We start from the raw sequence: 19,096 nt of genomic DNA on the forward strand, positions 1-19,096 counted from the left end.
ATGAAAAGTCTGTGGGAACCAATTGTTGGGCTGATCATTTTTTGCACTGTGTAAATTTTGTCTGCATATTCTTCTAATTCTGATCTCTGTGCCAGCAGAGCTCTGATTACAGGCTGGACTTTGGTATTGTTATTGTTATTATTGAATTATATTTTGTAAACATTCTTTTCAACATCTTATGATTGGTTTAGAGGATGATGGCCTATAGAAAGCCAGGAAAGCATAGGTAGGACACCAGAAGTAAGAATGCTGGTAAGGAATCAGGCGAGAGAGTTTGCCAGCCAGATGAGGAGAAGGAGCAGGTACCAGGTACTCAGGAGGTAATGGGCCAAGTGGTAGAATGTAGATTAGTATAAGCTGATTAATTTAAGTATAAGAGGTCATTAGGAACAAGCCTAAACTAAGTTTAATCTTTCATAATCAATAAACTGTTGTCCATGCAATTACTTGGGCTTCTGGTGAGTCTGAGACAGTTTGGTAATAACCAGTAACAGAGAAAAGGAATAAATGAGCCTTGATTACAATTTGGGAATGTTTCTTTGAGGTTTTTTTTGTGTATTTTTCTGAGCTGGAATTACAAGAGTAAAGAGGAAGATGAAATAAGAAATAGAGACTTATTATGAAAGTATAAATAGGAAGTTATTTTTGCTGCAACAGAACTCCTGAAATGTGGGATCAAATGGACAGGGTGGGCTGAACACCTGAAAAGCTTGATATCTTGTAGCAATCTTGTAACAAGCTGTCACATCAATGTTTCTCAACTTCAATTGTGAAGGAGAAATAAGGCGTATATTTTAAAGCTACACTTGTAGTGAATTATTTCAACGTATTTGATTTGAGCAGACATTTTGAAAGTTTAAAGCTCTTTAGTAGTTGAAAACCTCAGCCAGTGATTTCAGAACCCCTGACACCTAGAAAGTTCTCTTAAGTCCTAGTTATGTCCCCCCACTCACAAACCATTATAACATGATTAATGTATGCTGTGTGCACAATTGTCTCTCTATCTCAAGTTAACTTTGACTCAATTTCAATGAGATTTCATATAGCCTTGTCCCACTAATTTGGACCGCCTCTAAGTGAATTCCTTATTTAATCTTTATTTCAGATACAGCTCAGGGAAGAAACCTGAGCTCAGGTTTAAAGTCAGCTCAGGATCTTAAAATTCATATCAGACTACATATACATTCTTTGTTCCATACATAATTAAAAAGTTAATGAGCATTGTGTTGGTTTCAATGAGAATGGCCCTCACAGGTTTATGTTTGGATACTTGGATCTCAGTTGATAGAACTGTTTGGGAAGGATTAGGAGGAGAGGGAGGACTCATTGGAGACAATGTATCTCTGGGAGTGGACTTTGAGGTTTTAAAAGGCTGTTATGATTCATTCCCAGTCTCTCTCTCTCTCTCTCTCTCTCTCTCTCTCTCTCTCCCTCCCTCCCTCCCTCCCTCCCTCCCTCCCTTCCTCCCCCTCTCTCTCTGAAATCTCAGCTGTTCTTTCCACCATGTTTCTACTCTGTCTCAGTGGACTCTAATGTTCTATAACCATAAGCCCAATTAAACACTTTGAAAAAATGTTTCCTTGGTCATTTTTTAAAATCTCAGTAATAGAAAAGTAGCTAAGACAAGCATTTTATTTTCCACATATGAAGCTCTAAGTCTTTTTTTAAATATAAAAAGTTGAAATATTATTTGTTGAGGACAGTTCTTGCCTCACCTGTGTCTCCTCACAAGGCTGGACAGTGAAGTTCTGCAGGACTCCTATGACAGCAAGTTTCATGCTGATGAGAGCAAACCTCATGCCAAGGCAGTTCCTGGGTCCATTCCCAAAGGGCAGGTATACATACGGATTAATGTTACCCTTGTTCTCCTTGCTGAACCTGGAGACACAGAAGGGATGAAAATGACGTGATGAAACATAGAGACCCCAAGAGCTGCATGTTTGGAGTTCACCTCAAGCAGAATCACATAGCCTATATTTGTGGACTTGTAGCTAAACCCTTGCTACAGGTGCCTGACTAAAATCCTGTGAGCTAAGAGTCCTTCTCACTCACACCAATAGAGGCAATCTCTGTGCCATTGAGACAAATTGAAGTAAATACCTTTTAAAGAGTAAACACAACCTTAAACACAAAAGTTCCCATCCAGAATGGTGATATGTTCTGTTCTGAAATTCATATTGAGATTGGACAAATAAAGGCAAAGTAGGTTCCTACCTCACACTTAGCGGGGACACAAAGAAATTCTGTTAATGTAAGGAATGCTAGTTTCCCCTCCTTCCCAATGCTAGCCTTCCCTCTCATTTCTTTCCTTTTTTTTTGTAGCTCTGCTCATCTGTATTTTCCTGATTCCTTCTTCCTCTCTCCCTTGCTCTTCTTTCTCAGAAATGTTTTTCCTTTCTCCCCCTCCTTTGTAGAATAGCTAAAGTCAAATAATTTTCTGGGGCACAGAACAAGTCTCTGTAGCTTCATGTGTGACTTTCATGTTTTCTTTCTCCATGAAGCTAAAATAAATCTACTGAACACTTAGAGCTGAAATTATTCAAATTTGATTTTTTTATTATTTGAGTATATAAATGAAAACAAATGGTCCTAAAATAATGAAAAGAATAACTAATTGATGTTATAAAACTGTTTTTATATGTTGGAGAGAAAATGAAATATTTACATGTGATACACTACAAAATAACATGGGAGTGCGGACAAATTGGGTTGTGTGTGGAAAGGAAGTTCACACAGTGGGCACAAGAAGTTTATTATAATAATTATATGGGACTTGGGAGATGACTCATGCAGGAAAGTACCTGTCTGGCAAGTGTGAAGATTGTGGTTTGATCCCAAGAACCTCCACAGAATGTTGGTCATGGTGTTGTTTGCCTCACAGTGGTAAGCTGGGAGGTGGGGTTGATTAGAACCTTGGAGTGCACTATCCAGCTGTGTGACTCCACTTAGTGAAATCCTAGGTCAATGAGAGGTCCTGTCACAAACTAAAGGTGGAGAGTACCTGAAAAATGGCATGTGAGGTTTGCTCCAGACCTCTGATATAAAATACTCATGCCTATCCAGTTGTGCATATACACTTATATATATATATATATATATATATATATATATATATATATATATATGCTCAAATACACACACACACACACACACACACACACACACACTCTCACACGTGCACCCTTACAAGCACCTGTACACACACATGGATCCCCCCTACACAAAAAAGTCATATGGACTCATAACCAATAGTATACTGAAGTACAGGTCAAATATCTATATTCTTACTTAGGTTTTTCACTGACTGACTCAATACTGGTAATCATCTGCACATACTGTTTGATGACTGTATGAGTCAAAGAAAAGTAAAGTGATAAGCTGTGAACTACAGGAAGCAGAAGTAGTCAGAATGGGAGAAAACCCATAGATTTTATGAGAAAGTCAAGAGAACAGAGAAATCAATCCACTCTGATAGATTCCTTCCATATGTTCAGTGTGCAGACATAAACATGTCACTAGGCCACCACTGCCAAAAAGACAAGGCCCCAGTCATAAGGCACAGTGAACAGGCCTATGAAGTCTGGCTGCCAGACTCACCCTCGCTAAAGCTACTGTTTTTAATTTTATTCATGGGTTTGCTTTCCAACACAGTAGGGCAACACAATCAATTTTAAAACTGAACACATGCCTGATTCCTGACCTTGACTCTAACAAGGATGTTCAAGTCATTTCCAAGGAGGAATATTTCAGACTCATGGGTGACTCAGGCATTTATGGAGACTAGGCAGAAACTGGCCGAGGATGGCAGCTCAATATAGGACTGGGGTCTATATGGTTTCTAATGTCTCCACCTTCTAGAGCTCTTTTTGTGCTGTTATATTTATACTGGAGGACCCTGGAGGAAGTTTGTAATCAAATGGATGTGGGAACCACTTTCCTAAAGCTAGCTATGTTGCCAGTGAGATAACTCAAATAAAGCAGCTTGCTGCCAAGCCTGATGATGTGAGTCACATCCTCAGGACCCACATGGAAGAAGGGTAAAAAAAAAAAAAACTCCCAAAAGTTGTCCTCTGACCTCTACACACATGCTGTGGCATGCACACTCCTTCTTGACACAAATATAATAAAATTCTCTAAATATAGTGATAAATTCATTGAGGAAAGGGTGCTTGAAAGAAAAAAAAAGTGCTCATTTCTAATGTTAGATAGTGCTTCACAAAATACAGCAGAATAGAGTCACCCAAGAAGACATACATACTATGAAATAGCAGATTGTTTGTGATTTACTTTAAGTAAACAGTAAGTCAAAATACACCTGAAATGACGCTACATCAGCTTTTCTAAGTCTCTATGTGCAACAAAAATGTGCACCTACAAGGACAGATATCACCTTGTTAATGGCATTAATGTTAATACTCTGGTACTCTGAATGGTATATTTATGCAATTTCAAAAATAATTTTCATTTTAGATTTTTAAAAGTTCTAATTCCAGTGTCTAGGGAGATTGCTCAGTGATCAAGAGAGTTCACTGCTCTTGCAACAGACCTGAGCTTTGTCCTCAGAACCCACACTTGGCAGTTCACAATCTCTTATAACTCGAGTTCTAGGAGACCTGATATCCTCAGGCTTTAGTGTACTAGTCTCTCCTCTCTCTCTCTCTCTCTCTCTCTCTCTCTCTCTCTCTCTCTCTCTCTCTCTCTCACACACACACACACACACACACACACACACTATTTTTAAAGATTAGAAGGATTAGGAGGCATAGTCTTGTTGGAGGAAGTGTGTCACTGGGGATGAGCTTTGTGGTTTTAAAAGGCCACACCAAACCTATAATATCTCTCTCTCTCTCTCTCTCTCTCTCTCTCTCTCTCTCTCTCTCTCTGCCTCCCTATGCATCAGGGTAAGATGTAGCTCTTAGTTACTACCACAGTGCAAACCTATATGCCACCATGTTTCCTGCCATGATGATAACAAACAAAGCCTCTGAAACTGTGAACAAGTCTTCAATTGAATGCTTTCTTTCATAATAGTTGACTTGGTCATGATGTCCCTTCACAGCAACAGAACAGTGACAAAGACAGAAGCTGGTACCAGGGACTGGGGTATCACTGTGACAAGTCTGTCCATGCTGTTTGTTGGAAGAATAGAAGCATTTGGGACTTTGGATTAGAAAAGTGGTTGGCTTCTTTAAGCAGGATTTAATGGGCCATCTTAGCTGGAGAATGGTGAATGCAGCTGAGGGAGGTATGAGCTGTGACACCCATGTTCAAGAAGTGTCAGAGAGGAAGAATCTTAGTAATAGGCCTAGAAGTCACTCCTGTGATATTCCATCAAAGGAATTGGCTGCTTTACCCTTTGTCCAAAAAAAAAAATCCTGCCTGAAGCTAACTTGAAGAGTTTTGGATGAATGATGTTGACAGAAGAGATATCAAGACAGCCTAGTCATGACTTTGTCATATGTCTATTAGTGTTCACTCTTATGTAGATCTATAATAAAAAGAAGTAGACTGAATAAAGAAAAGTGTACAGTTTGAGAAGAAAGGGCACACCAGAGATTTTTATAGATCCAAGTCCTCTGCTCAAAAAGATAAACAGACTCCAGATAGCTAAGTTTACAACTTGTGAGAAGAAATTAAAGGCAAGCTTCAGCAGTCAAGGAAACCATCTACAACAAAAAGATGGTACATATATAATTGAAGGAGGGAGCCAAGTTCCAGTCTCAACAAGTAGCAGAGCTTGCCAGCTTCAGACACATAGTTCAGGCTTTATAGACAAAGTTACAGGAAAGAAATTATGAAATTTCCCTCTAGTAAAGCTGCAGAGGCCACACATGTATCAAAGGTAACCCTGCATGGAGGCCCAGGGAGACTATTGTGTGAAGCTGTGAAGGTGAAGTGTAGATTTCACTGGAAATGCCAAGATGTTAGAGATTCCAGAGTCTCAGCGTACTTGCTAAGGAAAGATGCAGACCAAGTATAGAACCAGCTCAACAGAGAGAAGTGCGTTGCAGTCAACAAAGCTGAAAGGAGTTGGAGAACTGAAGAACACCTTGACATCTGACTTGGAGGTACAGAACTTGGAGTCTGTCCTGCTGTGGTTTGACTTTGCTTTGATCCAGTATTTCCTCACTGTGGTCCATTTCTTCCCTTTTGGAATGGTAATGTATATCTTATACCATTGTATGTTAGAAGTTATATGATCTGGCTTTTATTTTTATTTTACAGGGGATTATAGTTAAGAGATTGCCTTGAATCTCAGAGGAGACTTCGGATTTTGCACTTTTAAAAAATGTTGAGACTATGATAGACTAAGGGGACTTCTGAAGTAGAACTGAATGCCTGTTTTTGCATTATAGTATGGCTATATGCCTGTAGGGACCAGAAACTAAAATGTCATGGATTGTATAATAATGGTCCCCATATTTGACTGTTTATTCACCTATGAGTAGTACTATTTGAAAGGATTAGAAGGATTAGGAGGTACAGCCTTGTTGGAAGATACATGTCACTGGAGGTGGGCTTTAAGGTTTCAAAAGCCCATGCTAAGCCCAAAGTCTCTTTCTCTGCCTATGGTTCAGGATGTAGCTCCTGGTTACTGCCACAGCACCTGCCTGCATTCCACCATGTTCCCCACCATGATGATATGGATTAAACCCCTGACTATAAGCAAGCCTCTAATTAATATTTTCTTTCGTAATAGTTGCCTTGGTCATGGCATCTGTCTTAGTTAGTGTTTTTATTGCTGTGAATAGGCATCATTACCATGTCAATTCTTATAAGGAAAACATTTAATTGGTGCTGGCTCACAGTTTCAGAGGGTCAGTTCATTATCATCATTATGGGAAGCATAATATTACAAGACAGACTTGGTGCTGGAGAAGCCAAGAGTTGTACATCTTGATCTGAAGGCAGCCAGAAGTGACTCACTCCTGCAGGCAGTCAGCAGGAGGGTCTCTCCCAGCCTGGGTGGATCTTGAACATTAGACCTCAAAGCCCACCCCTAAAGTGACACATTTTCTCCAAGGCCACACCAATTCTAAAATAACACACCTCCTAATAGTGCCACTCCCTGTGGGCCAAGCATTCAAACACATGAAAAACCTATTAAAAGCATGATGATATCTCTTCACAGCATGGAACAGCAAATAAAACAGATGTTATATATTTAACCTGCCTGGTTCATGGTGGAAACCCCTTTCCAATATCTCTGTACCTTTCAGGGCAGAATTCCTCAGGCTCTGGCCAGTACTCAGGATTCCGATGAAGAGGATAAATTGGTATTGCAACTACGATCCCTTTGGGAATGAACACTCCATTGATTTCCACGTCTTTTTTTGAGACTCTCTCTAGTCTGCTAGCAATTGGATACAACCTTAGACTTTCATTCACCACCATGTCCAGGTACTCCATGTCCATCAAAGCATCATAGGTGACAGGTGCCTGGGAAAAGGACACATATGTTTCCAGATGAGGCTTGGATTTGATCTTCGGAAGCTTTAAGGTCTAACCTCAATTAGTGGAAAAGCTTAGTTTTAGTAAATCATTCTACACCTATGATAATTGGATATTAGGTATAACTATAAATATTGGAGCCATTGGGACACTCCCATGCCCAAATCCCACATTCTCATTTGGGAAACTCCTATGCAGAGATCCCCCATTCTCATTTGGGACACTCTCATGCACAGATCCCTCCTACTCAACTCTGTAGTCCTCTGATTTCTTTTTCCCTGTGAGTGTATGTAACTAATATATTATGATGCTCAGACAATGTGTTCTCATATCCATAGACTATCAGACAACACCAAGAAAATACATTGTTGTAAGGAACAAACTGACTACTCCTGGTCCAACCAGGCTGACAATGACAATACTGCATCTTGATAGCTTCTTTGATTTCATATGGGATTGGTTTAGTGAAAAGTATAATGAAGGATTCTGGGTAAGATGAGAGACTAGGTGCAGCCTCTGTGTGATCTGGTGAAGGAGAAGATTCCAAAGGAAAAAAACATATCCTTTCTAGAGAAAGGAAGAGAGGAAGAACTTCAGAAACACACTAAGGAAGTGGCAGGATAGGTTAAAAGCCTGAGGGAAGAGATGGGTGAATTCATGAGAAAGAAGTCAAGCTGAAGTTGGCTCCAGCTGACCTGTGTCCATGTTTGGGGAGGAGGGTTAGTCAAAGGTACTCCAAAAGTTAAACCAGAAGAGATGATTGAAAGAGACTGCAGCCCCATCTTCAAGAAAAGCTCCCACCTCTCACAACCACATAACCAATGCAGGTCTGAGTGAGATAACAATGCCCTCATTGACAGAAAGAGTCCCATAGTCATTCAGCAAAACTCAGAAAACTTATTGTTGTAAATTGACCCACCAAGAGAAGCAGACAATTGGGCACAACTACAAGACACAGACTCTTGGTGAATCTAGGCTATTCAAGGTGACAGTTAATGCCAACTGTGATCCTCTTAGTATATATTTAGAAGATTCTAGGTCAACACCACATTGATACTAGTGTATTTAGAAGACTCTAGGTAAACACCACATTGATACTGGTGAGCCTCTCTTTATTGTTTCATTATTCACAATAGCTAAGAAAAGCAATTGGATTTGGTGTCCAAGTAGAGATGAAAGAATGGGTTAAGCAAAAGGGGTTCTTGTGCAAAACAGAATGTTTTTTAACTACAGAGATATGAAACCATAAAAGTTTCTGGAAAGAGGTGCACTTAGAAGTCATTAGGTTAATCAAGGCAAACAAGAATCAAAAAGAGTATGGAGGGAGGGAGAGAGGCAGGCAAGGAGGGAAAAAGGAAGAGATAAAGAAAGACAGGGAACTAGAGAGTTAGTGAGGGAGGGAGGAAGGGAGGGAGGGAGGGAAGAAGGGAGGGAGGGAGGGAGGGAGAGAGGGAGAGAGAGAGAGAGAGAGAGAGAGAGAGAGAGAGAGAGAGAGAGAAGAGATCCATATACAATTTTGGGGAAGAGAGATTCCTGGTAAGAGAGGTCAGGGAGGATCCTGGAGGGCAAAGTGGCATCTTTAATGCCATCCATATGAGAATAGCCCAGTGACTCTCATTGCTTTGTGTGCTAACTTTTAAAAGGCTATGAATTTTAAAATGTTTAAAGCCATTTCTAGTGGGGACCAGAAGCCACGTGCAATAGCATCCTTGGTAGTTGGATGAGCATAACAGTTGTTGCTTTCAGATCTGATGATAAATTCTGGAGGAGATGTATTTCACCCCACTCTGCCTGAATAGTCCTATGGGTCCCACGTAACTTCACAATTCCAAACCTTTCAGTTGAGCAAGAAGATGCTCAATATGGGTATTAAAATTTCTGTTACCTTGCATGACATTCAAAAGACTATCTTGTAGAGATTTAAAATTTGTTTTAGAAGGTGTGTGAGATGGGTCTGGGGTAAAGATATTTGCCAATTCTGATGGCCTGAACCTGGTCGTTAGCAACAAAATTTTGGAAAGAGAGACATGACTCCTGCAAGTTATTCTCTGATCCCCACACATGTGCTGTGGCATGAGCACTTACACACATGCACAGAGAGTAAAGAGTAAATAAAACAACAACAACAAAAAGAACATGTCTCACTTGCAATGATAATTTTTATAGAGAGCTATACAATGGTTCTTCCACCTAGCAATGGGAGAAGGATAGTAATAATGATAATAATAATAATAATAATAATAATAATAATAATAATGGGATATGCATAAGAAATTAATGTGACCCATAAATACAAAATTTTAACTAGAGAGTTGGTTCTCGTGGATCTGTTATATACAATGACAATAAAACCAGGTAACCTGTATGACTCTTAAGAATAAGCACCAACCACCACATGATTAGAGAGTTATCTCTGCTGATATCTGTAGGGTGCTGTCCTGGCTATATGAAGTGTCCTAGGCTGGCCTTCATTGATCTCAGCAGGCTGTAGACTTTCTTCTCAATGGCTCTGTGTTCAATAGCATGATATTTATATGTGTGATGTACATGAGTTGAGCTAAGAAGTTTTTCTCCCCTAGAATTGGTAGTGGCATAGATGATGCATTAGACTACTTCCTGTCTGAAGCCTTGGGTGTTACCTAACATAACTTTAATAGTTTCTTTGAGTATCAGCACCCTCTGCTGACAATAGCCTGCTTTACAGTTCATGTGCCTGACAGGTTCTCTCATCCTCTTGGGAGTCTCTAGATCAAACTTAGAATTAGCTAATGTTTCCACTCTAGCTGTATTGAAATGCACTCAGTGATACAGCTATAGGTAAAGAATCCAAGGGATAAGTCAGTGTCTCCAGCTCCTAAGCCAAGTATTATTATTGTTGTTGTTGTTTTATTTACACTGTGTATGTGTGCGTAAGTGCCCGTGCCACTGTACATGTGTGGAAGTCAGAGAATATCTTGCAGAAGTCATGTCTCTCTTTAACAATTTTGTTGCTAGAGACCAAGTTCAGGACATCAGAATTGGCAAATATCTTTACTCTTTGACCCATCTCACACACCCCCATTTTTAGGGTATGTAGTGATTATTCTATAAGAGAAAAATAGAAAAATTAAGAATGCATTAAACTGTGAATTATACATAATGTATAGCATATATCATACATGAAACATTTGCTACAAGCAGAGAGGGAGAAATATTACATTGTGGGATTATTCTGCCATCTACTTTTCCTTCTGTAAGGTTCCATCTTATGTAAATGATCTTGAGCCTTTTTGTTTGTTTGTTTTTTTGAGACAGAGTTTCTCTGTGTAGTCCTGGCTGTCCTTGAATTCACTCTGTAGACCAGGTTGGCCTTGAACTCAGAAATCTGCCTGCCTTTGCTTCCCAAGTGCTGTGATTAAAGATGTGCACCACCACTGCCTGGCAAGACATGTTCTTATTAGTCCTTTACTTCTACCTTCCCTCTTTGGGTACCATCCACTCACCTTATTGGGCAGAGCTCTGTCAATCTCATCCTGAAGTTTTTTTTGCACATCAGGGCGAGTGGCCAGTTCATACATTATGAAGGAAATGGAGGTGCTTGTGGCATCATAGCCCCCAAAAATAAAAATAACACTTTGTGCTGCCATTTCTAGATCAGAAAGAGCTAAAAGGGAAAAAATATTTCAGATAAAGAAGGTCAAAGCAGAACATCATAGTTGAGATGAGAAGCAATCCAAATGGTGATCCCAAATGTATAGAGAAGAGCAGAAAAAGACAGCTCGCAGTAATTGGAACTGAGTTCCACTCTGGTGTCTATTTGAAACAGTAGATAGAGGCCAAATTATTATTATACTTTAAATATATTTTATGTGTATGGCTGTTTTTATCTGCATGTATATCTGTGTACCACATATATACCTAGTGTCCAGGGAGGCCAAGAGAGGGCCTGTGACATCTGATCCCATATGATTGGAATTACAAATGCCTATGAGCTGCCATGTGAATAGAATCTAGGCCCTCTAGAAGAGCAGTTAGTACTTTAACTGCCAAGCTATCTCTTCAGATTCAAGGTCAAATTATTTTAATCCAAGATTAATAATCTAAGATCTGTATTATTGTTGACCACCTCTGTCAGGCTAAATTTATATCATCACAACAGGGCAATTTCAAGAGACAAGATTCTCTCCAAACCATACTGTTATCATAGTGTGGGATAAAGGCAAAATATTGTCTTAGTTGACAGTGATTGATAACCTGACAGGATCTGGAATCAGCAAGGAGACAAGCTTCCTGGAATGCTTTTGTTGTATTGTCTAGATTTAGTTGCTTTCTGGGTATGTTTATTAGGGTTTGCCTTGATTAAGTTTACTGATCTTGTTTACAAATATTTACTTTCATGTAAGTGTGTGTGTGTGTGTGTGTGTATGTGTGTGTGTGTGTGTGTTTGTGTTTGTGTGTGTGTATGTGTGTGTGTGTATTGTCATGGAGGCCAGAAGATGGTGTTATATTTCCTGAAACTGGAGTTTCACGTGTCTGTGAGCTCTGCAAGAGAAGCAAGTGTTCATAACTACTGAGTCACTTCTCCAGTCCTGGAAGATCTATCTTAATTGCGGCACCATTCCATGAGCTAGGTTTCTGGACTGAATAAAAAGGAGAAACAAACCAAGTACCAGCACTCACACTTCCTGGCTGTGGATTAAGTATGAGCAGCTGCCTCAAATTCCTGATGCCATGACTCCTGCTGCCATGATGCACCATGATGGGAGCCACTATTCACTGGCCAAAACTCATAGAATACAGAGACCTAAATTCAAACTATGTGAACAATCTCAGTATAAGCCCACATGCACCACTCTGTAGGGTGGGGTTGTTGGATGGTGGGATGGGTGTTACATGTACCCATAGGCACTAGTAGATTGGAGATCTCTACACTTTCTTCTCAGTTCTTCTATGACAAGAAATTGCCTTATGAATTATGGTCTTTTTGAGGAATCAAAACTATATAAGGTTTGGTAAGATGGATCAGTGGATAAAGGTATTTTTGAGGAGACCAGGTAGGCTGAGTTTGGTTCCTGGACCCATGTAAAGGTGTACAGAGAGTCCTGACTCTACAAAATTATCCTGTGGTCTTCACATGCATATCACAGCAGATGCATGCCTCCATACAACACACACAAATGATGTTGATGCTGCTGCTGCTGATTATCAGCTTAAGAAAACTTAAATGAAAAAGGGCTAAAGAGATGGCTCAGAAGAGTTTCTTTTGTGCAAGTGGGGAGGACCTGAGTTCAAATCACAGAACTCACATAAATAGGTATGATCACACATTCTCGTAATTCCATCAAAATGGGAATGGAGATAGGAAGGTCACCGGGGCTTGGTGGCTGCCAGAGCAGATCCAGATTCATTTAGTGACCATGCTTCAAATGAATAAGGCAGCAACAGGACAGAATGCCAACATTCTCTTTTGGTCTTTGTGAGCACACCACACACATACACACACCACATACACACCACACAAATACTCACACACACCACATACATACAACACTCACTGCACAGCATACATACCACATACAAATATACACACATATCACACACATTCCACACCATACATCTCACATACAAACACACACATCACACACAAAGATACCATACTACGCATATACATGCACACACCACACTAAAGAACACACACAAAAAAATAACAAAAATGTAAAATAAAATAAATGGTAAGGACCCACAACATCACACAAAGGACTCTGAGTGGATACACATAAGACAGTTTAATATAAAATAATTAATAATCAAAGGAGCATAGCCAGAAATGCAGGAGGACATACTGATAGAAGCAAGTGAATGCATTTTTTAAAATGTTAAGAATAGCATTAGAATTTTTAAACATTTGAGTATGCTGAGTGATGACTGGTGAGAACAGAGTAAATGATGGAGCTGGAAGGCCATCATTCCATAGCTATAACAGTAACAACTATTTGTGTCTTAAATCATCCATGGATGATATCAAACCAGGGAAGGGAAGAATGAAGAAGAGCAGTTTGTGTATACTGTTTCCCAGATGCTGTTTATACAGAGAAGTAAAAATAAACTGCAGATGAAGCTGGTGAACACATTTCCACCATACTCTCCCAGTGGCCATCCTCACCACTGGACAGTGTGCTTTCTGAGAGGGCCCAGATAGAAATTTCTAGGCAGAGATTCAGAATCAGCAGGAAGGGATAATTTGATAATCAGAATTTTCTCTGTCATAGATGGCCTAGAATTGAGGACTTCTGGTCATGAAATGCTTCCCTGTGGCTGCCCTACAGGCTCTGGTCACACTTATACCAGTGTCCTTCCAGAAAGTTCCTGTGGACACCATACACATCATCCATATGTTTAATGTGGCTGTCTTTTTGAAAATTGACAGAAATGCTCCCATGCCTGTACTGCTACCTCTGCCCTGGCATCCACATGTCCTGACACCCTCTCCCCTCTGGGCTTCTTGATCCACACACTAAGAAGCATCATTGATTACCTTTCTGGGACTCTTGGCCTTTGGAGTTCTGAGTATTCATCATCAGTTGAAGAAAATCCACTCGCTTCTGTAAGCAGAAAGAGAAATGGCAATGATGGATGTTTAGTTGGGAGTCAGATGTGAAACAGGGCAACACCTCTCTTCTAAGAATATGATCTACAGGAGTTTACAAGTGTGGCTTGAGTAACCAATGAATACAAGCATCTATGGGCCTTGAAAACTAGCTCAGTTATTAAGAGCACTGAATGCTCTTGCAGAGGATCTGGGCTCAGTTCCCAGCACCAACATGGTGACTCATAAATATTTACAACTTCAGTTTCAGGGGATCCAATGTTCTTTTCTGGTCTCTGCAGGCACTGCACATATATGGTACACAGGCATACAGGCAGAGAAAAGCACTTGTACACTTAAAGTTAAAGGAAAATTAAAGCATCTACTGTGGGACTGCATAAGGGTATTCTGGTTCATGGTTGGGCATGTGCCTAGAACTCCAAGACTCTGTGTGAGAACCAGCAGGAGTTCGGCATGCCCCCAGAACCCAGGGTCCTGAAAAGAAGTCTAATTTCTGTAAAACTACATTGTTCAGTCACATAGGCCATTACAGCCCCTCCCAAAGTGCACAGGTAGAGGGTGTGACTAGAGGCCTCAGGCCCTAGGGGTTTTCATACTAATGAAGGCCAGAGGGAAGAGCAAATTAATCATGCCTCCCTAGATCCTCCCTCAATCCTCCCCCTTTCTCCCTCCCTATTTAACTTGGGACTGGCCTGAGCTTTAGGGGGTTACATCCAAATCCATCCATGATCCACCATGACAATAAACCTTTCTGGAACCAAGGACTTCCTCTTGTCACTGGGGCCTGCTGCTGCCAAAGCCTTCAGGCCACTGGAGCCTTAGATCTCCTCCCGCATGTGGGACCCATCGCAGCGTGGAAACCTCCCGTTCGCCACCGCTGAGGCCCCCCTATAATTTTTCCCCACATTTGGCACCCACATGGAGCTCAAATACCCATGGACTTCAAGAACCGGGCTGCCCCAGTCTGCCACAGAATGCAGGCGAGCTTCCTGCCCTACTTGTCCAGTGCTGTGAGGAATGGACTCAGTGAAGATTCTGTGCTTCTGCCATGCTGATTAAAGCTGCAGCTGCTTAATCTCTCACCTGGAGGACCTCTGTGTTCCAGCCACGAGGACCCACATCTTCAAGCAAGCTAGCCAGGCCACTGAGTCTGCTATGCATGTACAGTCTCTCCTACGGGTGCTGCTAGGGCCTCTTTCTTCCCCTCCCCTTGTTTCTCTCGGTTGTGGATTGTCTGGTGGTGTGCCTGCATGCCCCCGTCTCAGTCCTTCAGTGGCCTCTCAGCGGTCTGAGAGCCCGAGGGCTTGAGACCAGTCAGTCTCCAGCCAACTTTTGCCCCGGGGATCCCCAATCCAAGAACTCTGTACCCCTGCAGAACCAGAGTGAGAATTCTCCATGTTGGGCAGGGCTCCGCTGTGCTCGCCCAGTGTTGCAGTGTTGCAGGAAATAAGATCTCGTGTGCTCCTGCCATACTGAGTTACAATTCCAGCCTACTGCATCATGGCAGACACACGGACCCACAATGCAACAGAGACTCATTCCCACTTGTGCCCACCCACAGACCTACATCATTCCCTACAGGTGGTAGAGGATGTGGGTAAAGCCAGCTCCAAGAGTACCTCCCGCTGGTGCCCACCAAGACCCTTTCCATGGAACCGTGAATAACTCCAGCCTAGTCCCCAAGACTAGGCAGGTCTCTCTATGTCCCTTCCTCTCTTTCTCTCTCCACGTATTTCAGGCCAGCATTTTCTTTCTGACTCTTAGCTACCACTAGCTCCTGCCTAGCTCAAAAGACTAGGTCTATCTTTCTCTCCCTCTCCTCCACATGTTCTGCAGTTCAAGGGCAAGATGGTGATGGCTCCCTAGCCTCCACTCTGCCCATCCCCCAGCTCCACAGAGAGGGCTCTTTCACAGTGAACAGCTGATTTTCAGGCCATAGCCTGCTGTGACTCTCATTCTAAGACTCTTTCCCTTTCATTTTGAGCTCTCAGGAGTGCCTACTTCAATCTTTCAGGAGCTGCCTGCTATCATAGCTTTCTTTCTTTCTCCCCATGTGTTCTCCAACGTAACAAGATGGTGGCAATTCCCTAATCTCTGCTCTCTGCCCCTCCTCCAGGGGTCAGCCTTTCACACTTTGCCTGCTAGCTTCTCAGGAGCACTGGCTCTAAACTCTATAGTCCCCAGTGATTTTCCCTTAGGGGATCAGTCTTTCACAGGCTGCCTGCTAGCCTAGTGTAGACTTCCCCCACTCTTCTGCCATTTGCGGCTGGCTGGTTACAGCCCAGCCAGCTTGTCTGAAGCAACAGGGCCAGCTCCCTGTTTGCCCCCTTCCCCCTTTACCTCCTAGGTCATTTGCGGCCAGCTACAGCCCAGCTGGCTTGCCTGATAGCAGAGGGTCTGAGACTCTGTCTACTCCTTTCACCGCTGTGTACCTCAGTTTCTTTCTCGAAACTAAAAACTCCAGGGTGAGCCATGAGAAACTGCTCACCTCCCACGAGCTTCTCCCAGGAGCTTCCAGCTGTACTCCAGCTTCCACATGTCTCCCCACCATGGCTCAGTTTTACACAGTCTTTTACTCCTTCTGACTCTCTTATCATATACCTATGTTTCTTACTTTGAGCTTTTCTTCAAGGTTGGCCTTCTTTTTCTCCTCTACATCTAGGATTCCTAGGAAAAACAAATGGGGAATGCCTTGGCCTCTCTGCTAGAGCAGTCACCACATGACAGCGCAAGCCCCTCCTCCACTACTTCTAAATCCCCCATTAACCTTTTCTCCCCAACAGGAATACCCACAACAATGTTCATGCTTTCCTGCCATTAATGCCTTTCCCCCCCAACAGGAATGCCTAAAACAACAGTGTTTGTGCTTTTCAACCCAAAATTTTTCGCTTTTTGTTTAAATGTCTCCTTTTCTCTCTAACACTCATGATATATTCCCAACATTTTTTTTCAAAAGTCATCTATATCTACTTCCACAGGATAAATCAACATGCTGATCACCATCTTTCAGCTCTTAATTAACAACCAGTTTCCTTTTATAGACAAACTGTTGCTGCCTATATAATTAATATGATGTTTTTCTTCCTCAGCCAGCTAAAACAGACTCAAAGGTGACTTCTAAGACTAAAATTTCCTCAAACACCTTTGCCTTTCTAGGATCTCAATGGCACACCATGACGTGCCTGATTCCAAGTAGCCTAATGCTTGCTACACATCCTTTGCAGACATCCCCCTGCCGAGGTGCTGCTTCCCTGTTGTGATTACAGATGTTCCCACAAGTCCAGTGGAGCCAATGCCACCTTCCGGAACCTGCCTAGGATGCCATGCTGCCTTCTTCCAGCCACACCATCTGACTGCAGACTCCAGAAACATGCTGAGATCCAGAGACACACACTAAACTCCAGTCACATGCTAAACCCTCCAGCTACAGATGAACTCTTTTGCTAAAGTCAAATAGCTAAAGTTACATGTTAGTAAGGAAAACTTAATGTCTATCTAGATTAGTCAGATGTTATTACCCTCAAACTGTACCACCTCAAACTGTAATCAATTGATTCAATGATCCATTGCCTTCCCAACCCCCCTCCCCAACTTCCCTCACCCTGTGACTTAATTGTGCTAACCTCTCTGGCCTACATAGTGCTTTATTTTTGCTTCCTCATCCAAAATTTTCACCACAGTGACCCCCTTTTTTAAAAAAGTAAAGGGGAGGAGAAGTGGGACTGTGTAAGGGTATTCTGGTTCATGGTTGGGCATGTGCCTAGAACCCCAAGACTCTTAGTGAGAACCGGCAGGAGTTCGGCACACCCCCAGAACCCAGGGTCCTGAAAAGCAGTCTAGTTTCTGTAAAACTACATTGTTCAGTCACATAGGCCATTACAGCCCCTCCCAAAGTGCGCAGGTAGAGGGTGTGACTAGAGGCCTCAGGCCCTAGGGATTTACATACTAATGAAGGCTAGAGGGCAGAGCAAATTAAGCATGCCTCCCCAGATCCTCCCCCAATCCTCCCCCTTTCTCCCTCCCTATTTAACTTGGGACTGGCCTGTGTTTTATGGGGCATACTTCCATTTCCATCTACCATCTGCCATGACAATAAACCCTTTTGGAACCAAGGATTTCCTCATGTCATTGCGCCCTACTGCCGCCAAAGCCTCCAGGCTGCTGGAACATTAGATGTTCCTCCCGCATGTGGGACCCACCGTGCATGGAAAGCCTCTGGGGACTCCACCGCTGCAGCCCTCTATTTTTACCCACAATCTACCAGCAAGGCTTGGGGAGTAGGACCTTTCCCTGAGAGAAATACAGCTCTTGGTCATTGTTCCTCTGATCTAAGTGTCTCTGGCTCAAGAGCAGTCTCCTGGCCAGAGAACTGCTGACTCTCCTCATTGCACATGCCCAGGAAAGTTTCCAAACTCCAATTCTCTGTTCTTTTCTCACAGTGCTTAACCAACAGCCTCCTTGATTAATTCTATCTGTAGTGCTCACTGCCAAGCTTTGTGCAAACATCCCCTGGTGCTCCACACTCCAGATATTACAAAATTCTAAGTGGCATCACAGATGCCTTTCTCCCTGATCTGCAGACAGAGTTTTTGTAATTTCCAGGCCACAAATAGCAAAGCTATCTATCAGCCAGCAAACTATTTGTCCAATGAAAATATTTACCTATTGGTTGAGTGCCTGTGACCTCACTGTCAAAAAATACCCCCACACAAAGCAAGGTATTCTCGAATTTAACATGGGCCAGTCTCCACCAGTTATGACAATATTTCTGTTGGAGACTATTGTCAAAATAAGTGGTTTAAGATAGAAATAAGTTTTTGATGATATTAACTCTAGAGACAAAGTAATAGTAGTAGATATAGTTTCTAGGTGAAAATTCTATTTTTGACATTTTTTCAGTAAAGGGTAGTGGCAATGTTGCTTGACTATTACTTATCTCAGTGAATAACTATCCCTCCTTTTGGAAAATGTGACACTGTTTCTCTCATTCTTTCTCATATCGAATCACCCAGCACTTACCTCCTCCCTAAGTTGCAAACACCATCTTACTCTAATCAT

General features: G+C 42.0%; 1 protein-coding gene across 2 annotated transcripts in view; it reads right to left on the reverse strand.

Moving 5' to 3' along the window:
* LOC114639833 (cytochrome P450 3A25) overlaps positions 1–19,096 on the reverse strand; it is a 54,231-nt gene that overhangs the window by 2,173 nt on the left and 32,962 nt on the right. The window contains exons 9-12 of one of the 2 annotated variants that reach the window (XM_028788598.1): positions 13,967–14,033; positions 10,935–11,095; positions 7,318–7,440; positions 1,716–1,823 (exon numbers count right to left, since the gene is read on the reverse strand). In XM_028788598.1, the coding sequence (XP_028644431.1) occupies positions 1,716–1,823; positions 7,318–7,440; positions 10,935–11,095; positions 13,967–14,033 (459 nt within the window). Of the gene's footprint in view, positions 1–1,715; positions 1,879–7,213; positions 7,441–10,934; positions 11,096–13,966; positions 14,034–19,096 lie in introns of both variants that reach the window. The other variant, XM_028788597.1, reaches the window with a different exon arrangement.

The sequence above is a fragment of the Grammomys surdaster genome, unplaced genomic scaffold (assembly GCF_004785775.1).
Source record: "Grammomys surdaster isolate TR1022 unplaced genomic scaffold, NIH_TR_1.0 125753, whole genome shotgun sequence".
Classification (NCBI taxonomy): domain Eukaryota; kingdom Metazoa; phylum Chordata; class Mammalia; order Rodentia; family Muridae; genus Grammomys; species Grammomys surdaster.